Source organism: Echinops telfairi, unplaced genomic scaffold, assembly GCF_000313985.2.
Source record: "Echinops telfairi isolate 266 unplaced genomic scaffold, ASM31398v2 ScPeMD7_7424;HRSCAF=8462, whole genome shotgun sequence".
In the NCBI taxonomy this organism is placed as follows: Eukaryota; Metazoa; Chordata; class Mammalia; order Afrosoricida; family Tenrecidae; genus Echinops; species Echinops telfairi.
Genome location: NW_022111324.1, coordinates 75,580,457 through 75,589,106, shown reverse-complemented (window position 1 = coordinate 75,589,106; position 8,650 = coordinate 75,580,457). Strand labels below are relative to the sequence as shown.

General features: G+C 38.7%; 1 protein-coding gene across 1 annotated transcript in view; it reads left to right on the top strand.

The window, feature by feature from the left end:
- Positions 1 to 8,650, top strand: part of LIN9 (lin-9 DREAM MuvB core complex component) — an 84,869-nt gene that overhangs the window by 68,314 nt on the left and 7,905 nt on the right. The window contains exon 11 of the mRNA XM_004699949.2: positions 4,373 to 4,453. Within this exon, the coding sequence (XP_004700006.1) occupies positions 4,373 to 4,453 (81 nt within the window). The remainder of the gene's footprint in view (positions 1 to 4,372; positions 4,454 to 8,650) is intronic.

Sequence of the window (8,650 nt, the reverse complement as noted above, 5' to 3'; positions counted from 1 at the left end):
GTGTCAGGAAGGTGAGCATCATAGAATGCCAATTTAATAGAATAAAGTATTCTTGCATTGAGGGAGTACTTGAGTGGAGGCCCAATGTCCCTCTGCTACCTTAATACTAAACCTATAAATATAGACACATAGATCTATTTCCCTATCCTCATATAAATATATTTGCATATGTACATGCCTTTATTTAGACCTCTATAAATGCCCTTTGCCTCCCAGCACTTTCCTCTATTTCCCTTGATTTTCCCCCTGTCCCACTAGAAAGATAGTTATTTTCTAATGAAGGTCAAAGTTGTATCTGAACAGGTAGTTTGTCTGTGTGTAGGAGAATTGGTCACCAGAGGGAGCTAGAGACTAAAGTCTCTGTGTTTCAGCAGTGTTGATGGCCTCACTGGCTATATATAGTTAAACAGAGTTCTTTCCTTTACTAAGACTGGAACCAGGTATTTGCTAAGTATTTAGTGGTTAAAAACGAAACCCATTGCCATAAAATCAATTCCTACTCATAGGAACCTTATATAGAGTTTCTTAGACTATAATAAGTATTTACAAAACCAAACAGCTTCGTATCCCAATTATTTTTCAACGTAAGAACAATTGTTCAGGTGATGAAGGACCGAGCAGTGTCTCATTCTGTTGCACATAGGATTTCTATGAGTTAGAACTGACTTTATGACCCCTTAATAGTATGTGTACTATTTTTAACGTTAGGTTCCATCAAATCACTTCCAACTCATAGCGACCCTGTGTACCACTGAGAGAAACGTCGCCTGGGCCTTCGCCATCCTCACAGTTGTTCTTAGTGTGAGCCTGTTGTTGCAGCCATGGTGTCAGTCAGTCTTGTCGGGGTCTTCCCTTTTCTGCTGTCCCTCCACTTACCAGGCACCAAGTCCTTGTCCAGGACTGTCCTCTCCACACAACACGTCTAAACTATATGGTATGAAGTCTTGCCATCCTCGTTTTCAAGAAACATTCTGGCTGTACTTCTTTTAGGACAGATTTGCTTGTACTTCTGGCAATTCGTGGTAATTTCATTATTCTTCACCAGTACCATAACTCATATTCTTTGATCCTCTTTGCTCTTCCAACTTTCACGTGCACATGAAGCAATTAAAAATACTACGGCTTGATAAGAGTTGTACGAGCCCCCAGTAAAATGATTTTTAAAAAATACTCTGGCTTTGGTCAGGGACACATTAGTTCTGAAAGTGACGTCTGTTCTCTAGCACTTTAAAAGAGGTCTTGTGCAGCAGCTCCAGCATTACAACAGAATAATACAAGGCACCACACTACAACAAACTGACAGAAAATGGTGGCTCTGTTTAATAGTGTACTACTTAACCAATACAGATCTCTGGTGGTGCTGTGGTTGGAGAACTTAGCTACAAGCCCAAAGGCTAGTGATTTGAACCAGCCACTCTGTGAAAGAAAGATCTACAGCCCGGAACCCTATGGGACAATGGGTTTGGTTTTTTAGATTAAGATTTTACAAAATACTTTTTACTCTTGCTGATAGTAAGCTTGAGGCAAATGCATTTTTTTTTATTAAGTAATTTTATTTTGGCCCTTACATCTCATTATAATTCATACATTCATTCATTGTGTCAAGCATATTTATACATTTGTTGCCATCATCATTTTCAAAGCATTTTCTTTCTACATGAGCCCTTGATATCAGCTCCTCATTTTCCCCCTTCCTCTCCCGCCCGCCTTCCCTCACGAACCCTTGATAAGTTATAGATTATTGTTTTCATATCTTACATCGTCCTCTGTCGCCCTTCACCCACTTTTCTGTTGTTTGTCTCTCTGGGCGGGGGTTATATGTTGATCCTTATGATCGATTCCCCCTTTCTTCCCCCAATCTTCCCCTATCCTCCTGGTATCTTTACTCATTGTTGGCCCCGAGGGGTTTATCTATCCTTGATTCCCTGTGTTGCGGGCATTTATCTGTAGCAGTGTACATGTTGGTAGAGGGATATCTTTTTAATCATTTTTTCTTTTCATGTTTCTTATGGCAGGATTAAGTTTGGGGGGCAAAGTTTTATGATTCATAGAACGAATTTTCCTTTTGAATGGTTAACTACTTGGATGCTAACCAAAAAGTAGGCAGTTTGAACCTACCTGGCAGATCTTTAAGCGAGCAACCTGGTCATCTGTCCTATAAGGATTAGACTAGGAAACCTGATGGGCTGTTCTTCTCTGTCACATAGTGTCACCTTGAGTTGAAGATAGACTCAGTGGGGACCTAACAACAACAGGGATTTTAAGAAATCTGAAAAGATTGATGAACTCTTTCATGATGGCCCAGTTTGATAAATAAAGGACCAGTATCGCTTTTTTAAAAAACAATCTACCAAAAAGAACAGGAAAAAATGAGGAAGTAAGACTGTACCTTCATCTCAATCTCCTTTTACTACTTCCCATTCAGAGGGGACATGGGAGAAGGGGAGGTGGGGGAAAGAAAGTGGTGTTAACAAACCCGGGGACAAGGGAACAACAAGTGATCCAAAATCAGTGGCGAGGAGGGTGTAGGAGGCCTGGTAGGGCTTGATCAAAGGTGATGAAACTGAGAGGAATTACAAAACCCAAATGAAGGCTGAGCATGATAGTGGGACAAGAGGAAAGTAAAAGGAAATAGAAGAAAGAACTAGGATGCAAAAGGCATTTATAGAGGTCTAAAAACAGGCATTTACATATGTATATATAAGGATGGGGAAATAGATCTATGTGCATATATTTATAGGTTTAGTATTAAGGTAGCAGATAGACATTGGGTCTTTACTCAAGTACTCTCTCAATGCAAGAACACTTTGTTCTGTTAAACTGGCATTCCATGATGCTCACCTTCCCGACAAGATCACTGAAGACAAATGGGTGCATAAGCAAATGTGAAGAAAGCTGATAGTGCCTGGCTATCAAAAGATATAGCATCTGGGGTCTTAAAGGCTTGAAGGTAAACAAGTGGCCATCTAGCTCAGAAGCAACAAAGCCCACATAGAAGAAGCATAGTAGCCTCTGTGATCACGAGGTGTCAAATAGATGAGGTATCAGGCATCAAAGAACTAAAAATCATATCATTGTGAATGAGGGGGAGTGCGGAGTGGGGACCCAAAGCCCATCTGTAGGCAACTAGACATCCTCTTACAGAAGGGTCATGGGGAGGAGACGAGCCCAGTCAGGGTGCAGTGTAGCAACAATGAAACATACATCAACTTTCCTCTAGTTCTTAAATGCTTCCTTCCACCTCCACTATCGTGATCCCAGTTCTACCTTACAAATCTGGCTAGACCAGAGGATGTACACTGGTACAGATTAGAACTGGAAACACAGGGAATCCAGGACGGATGACAGAAAAGTGGGTGAAGGAAGACGTCGGACAGTGTAAGACATGACAAAATAATAATAATTTATAAATTATCAAGGGTTCATGAGGGCAGGGGGCCGGAGAGGGAGGGGGAAAAATGAGGAGCTGATAGCAAGGACTCAAGTAGGAAGCATATGTTCTGAGAATGATGAGGGCAACAAATGTACAAATGTGCTTGACACGATGGATTGTGATAAGAGTTGGACGAGCCCCCAATAAAATGATTTTAAAAAACAACAACAAAAAACGGGAAAAAATGAGGAAGGAAGACTGTTACCTTCATCTCAACCTCCTTTTACTGCTTCCCATTCTAGAATAACAGATTTCTATAAAATTAAGAATCCAGAAAATTACAAGCCAACCGATTATTAAGTCTGAGTGAACAAGGTTGTGTACATACTATCTAACAAGGTCCTCTGCTTACATCAACTTAGGCCAATTTTTTTCATGGAAAATTTAAATGGGTATTTAAATTTAAATTTAATTAAATGGGAGAAGTAACTGGGTATTTATCTCTTTAGAGACAATGATTTTTTTTATTTAAAGAAACATAACTATAATACCAATACTATACTGTATCATGAAAATGAGAGAAATTTATCAACATCATGAAGTACCCCAACAGTGTTCAGATTTTCCAGTTGTATCTTGAGTGCTTAATATTCTGTTACGTTATACAACTTCGTTGTTGACAAAACTTGAAGTATTTATTTGTAGAATTTTCCATAGTCTGGGTTTTGCTGATTGAATCTTTGTGGTATACCATTCAACATTTTTTGTAGCCTGTAGAGTTTTTATTAGAAAATGATGGAGATGCGGAAGACACAGGGAGGAGTGCTGGATCTAGAGGTGACAGCGATAAATACTGTTGTATACACAATCCTGCAGTGGCGATACACAAGAGGACTCATAGACAGACCGACAGGTGGAGCAGGTCTACAAGGAAGTAGTTTGATTTCTCATTGAAATATTTAAATACCTCTGTTTACTCAAGAATGTATTTCTTTGTAGACCAAATTATCAAAAATTCTCATGATTAAAAAGGAACACATCAAGAAATTAAGGGAAATGAACACCGAAGCAGAAAAATTGGTAAGGATTTGTTTATTCCCCCTTGTCCCCTTAGTGTATTTGTCTTATGTAGAAATGGTAGAACTTTCTCTATAAGGTTTAAGAATATTTATCTTCAGATAAGTGTTGCTACATTTTTTTATTCACTATCACGATCTTGTCATATTGAGCACAATCTACGTAAATTAATAATACAAAGTAAAACAGATAACGGAAGATCCGTGTATATGAAAAGACATAATCGTTCAGATATTTACTAGCTCTGCAAGGTAGTGCACATGTACTACTACACTGATTTCGTTTAAGTGGCACAATTTCATATATATTTGAAGACTAAATTTTAAAATTATACATCTATGTACCTATTTTCTGTTTTGATGATTCTATTTTCCTTTTTGATAATTTGTTAAATAAAGACTATAAACACACCAGTATCTGTGACCCAAGGATTATAAATCATATAATCAAAAGTCAAAGAGCAAATAGTATCAGAGTCTGAAGTGTGAGAATCTGGTTTTCAGAAGACTGGATGACAGTGGGAGCCCCAGATCTATTTGTGAGACATACACAGGAAATAAGCCTCAGGTGATTTCTCTCCATCCATGATGGAGGGATGGGAACTAAACGGGCTACCAAACCAGAGAGTATTTGGAGGATGACTCTAGGAGATCAAAATGATAAACCTGATTTAAGCAGTTAAAACCTTGTCACTTGATTCCCCATTCTGATAACACGTTGAACCTGATCTGGTTTTCAATAGTTTCTGTGTTTTTTGTTTATTTGCTTCATAGTGGGGTTTATCTATGATGTATTTTGTTATTGTGGACAGCCCTCTTAAATTGTTGTTATATGTTTTTCCGTATAAGAAACTCAGTATTGATGAGCCACTATAGACAAGCAGTAGAATAAGGGTTCCTGGGGAGCACAGAGGGCAGAGGGAATAAAGGGGAGCCTGTATTAAGGAATTCAAGAAGGAAAAGAATGCTTTGAAATGGATTATGGTAGCAATTGTATAATACTGATTGATCTGATTGAACTATGGAATGATAAGATTTCTGTATTAGCTCCCAATAAAATGGTTTTGGGGAAAAAAGGCTATAAGCAAATAATAGTATGTTTGGAATATGATTACTTTTAAGAAATCCAATTTGTTTATAATAAATAATGGCATCAACAACTTGAACATAACGACTATTACATAACCTGGTTCATACAATTAATGTCACTCAGTTTACATCTAAAAATAATTAGAAAGGTGATTTTTTTGGTAATATATGTAACTGCAATCAAGAAAAGCAATCTAAAGATTAACAACTAGCACCTCTTCAAAAATCGACACAATTACCAACAGTATCTATTGTACTTGCTACTGTTAAACAATCTAAGTTACAGCTCTTTCAAATAAAGTATGCAATTTATGCTATTCTTTATTTTGAAAGTATTATTTCACAATAGCCTCTCGTTTTCTCTTGTAAGCATGTAAACATGGAGGTTTATATTTAAGTAAGGTTTATGTTACATGAAGAGAGAATACTGTCCTTTCTGTTGGCTGGGTGTACATGTTTTCAGTATTTATTACCAGTGGCCAGGTCATGCTTACCAGCTGAAATTACTGTATACAAACTTCGGGTGCTTCAAACTGTGATGTTTATGACATTAGCATTAATAAGTAGAACATTGCAGATAAATTGTCCCCTTTTTTCCTCTGGCTGTGAAAGATCCATGCTTTCTTTGACCATCATTAGGTATTTTAACTCTCAAAGTACAACTTTAGTGCTAGGTGAATTTTGCTACTTTCCGACATTGGTGTGTTCCGTTCATCCACCATCTCATTGAGGCTCTTCCTTTTTTGCACTGATACTCTCCTTTACCAAGGGTACTTGCCTTCTGCAAAGACTTGGTCCCTCCTGAGAACATGTGCAAAGTACAGTGTCTTGCCATCCTTCCCTCTAAGGTAGCATTCTGGCTGTACTTCTTCCAAGGTAGATCTGTTCCTCCTTCTGGCAGTCCATAGTATGGTCCACATTCTTCCCCAACACCATCATCAGGCCATCAATTCTTCAGTTTTCCTTACTCCTTATACAACTTTTGCATGCACATGAGGCACTAGAAAAATACTATGGCTTGGGTCAGGTACCCCATGGCCCTCAAAGTTGCATTTTTGCCTTTTAGCACTTTAAAGAGATCTTTTACAGAAGATTTGACCAGTGCAATCGTTTTTATTTTTTATTTTTTGACTGCTTCCATGGGCATTGATTCTGGATCAGAGTCAAATGAAATCCTTGACCACTTTAATCTTTTTCTGGGCCTCAATTCTTCATATGTAAAATGAGATGATAATAGTAGATAATAATAGTACCCTTCTCCTGACAGTGTTTTGAGTATTCACTGAGTTTCCATAATTAGCTCTAGTGTACATATGTTGACTGTTACAATTAGCAACAGCAAGCCATTGTGTTTTATTAAGCATGACAATCAACTATTGTTGGACTTTATTTTTTCATCTATAAAATGACAAGGATGTAATTCATTTACACTTGCTGGTATGGAGCCAATATGAAACAATGGCAAGGATAGTACAGCAAATGTTTATTTACATTCTATGTTGAAGTCGTTATCTCATTGAATGCTTTCAAGAACTCTGTTAGGTAAATAATCCTATTTTATAGATGAGGTGACTGAAACTCAGAGAGAGAGCAGTCACATGGCTAGTAGGCAATGAAGTTAAGAGTTGAAAGTATATAATCTGACCCTTACACTTCTGCTCTAAGCCAGTAGGCACTAAGCCACCGATTTCAAGTAAAGAATCATTTGAATTTGAATTTAACTACTAGACAGTTTCTGCAGTGACGTGAAATTAGTTTGTATGACTCTTTTATCCATAGTCTTTGTAACTTCCCCCTGATGACTAGACGGAAGCATACAGATAAGATGTATGGAACTAATATAAAGTGATTGGTCAGATTTCCATGACACTGATATATAAAAGTCATCTCAGAAGCAGAAACAAAGAATTTGCTGACCATCAAGAAAGGAGGGCCACATGCAGAGTGCATCTGATATACCAGGGGTGGGGGCACCATGGCATCGACAGCCTAAGTAAAGCTGAGTGGAGTGTCTGCCTTGATAGACAGAAGGCTGACTTGTAGAGTAGCGTGCCCTTTGGCACTTATCACTGCTAAAAGAGAGTTTTTTGTAACACTTGCCCAAACAGGGCAGAGTCCAAATGGCAAATGACTGAGAGGCCAAAGACACAAAGGTGCCCCTGGCGACACAGTTGGGAAGTGCTGCAGGCAAAATAACTGCTCCCTTAATGTTTCTGACCCTGACTTGTAACTGAATAGTTTCCCTAATTGCCATAATCATGATTATTTTCTGTGGGTTCTCTGTGACCATCACAATGGACTGTTGAACCCAGTAGAGAGGTAGGGTGCTGTAGAAGGATGTTAGAATAGGATAACGAAGGTTAAAAGTGGGGGTATATCCGAAATCTGCTTGAGAAATAAGCCTAGGGTTGGTGTGCAGTTGAATTCTTCTCACCCTTTATGCACCTGGAGGAGGGCGGACATGGCTCCCTCTCATTTCGTCAGCTTCAAATGTATACATACTAATTTGTATCAATATTTATTTTGAAAAATAAACATGGACACGTTAAAAAACTAATACAAGGAACATGCAATAAGAGGATCATCTCATCTAGAAGGGAGGCAACAAAGCCCACATGGAAGAAGCACACCAGCCCGTGTGATCATGAGGTGTCGAAGGGATCAGGCAAACCAGGGGGGGTCGGAATGGAAGCCCTAAGCCCATCTGTGGACAACTGGACATCCCCTCACAGAAAGATCACAAGGAAGGGATGAGCCAGCCAGGGTGCAGTATAAGCACCAATGAAACACATAACATTCCTCTAGTTCTTTAATGCTTTCTCATCCCCACTATCATCCCAATGCTACCTTACAAATCTGGCTAGACCAGAGAATGTACACGGTACAGACGTGAGCTCTAGGACAGAAACTCCTCGGGACCAGTAATGAGAGTAGTGATACCATGAGGGTAGGAGGAGAAAGGGGGAACCGATTGCAATGATGAGTGAGGGAGACAGCAGACGGTGTAAAATATTAAAATAAAAATAATTTATAAATTTTTTTTAACATTTTATTAGGGGCTCATACAACTGTTATCCCAATCCATACACACATCAATTGTGTAAAGCGCATT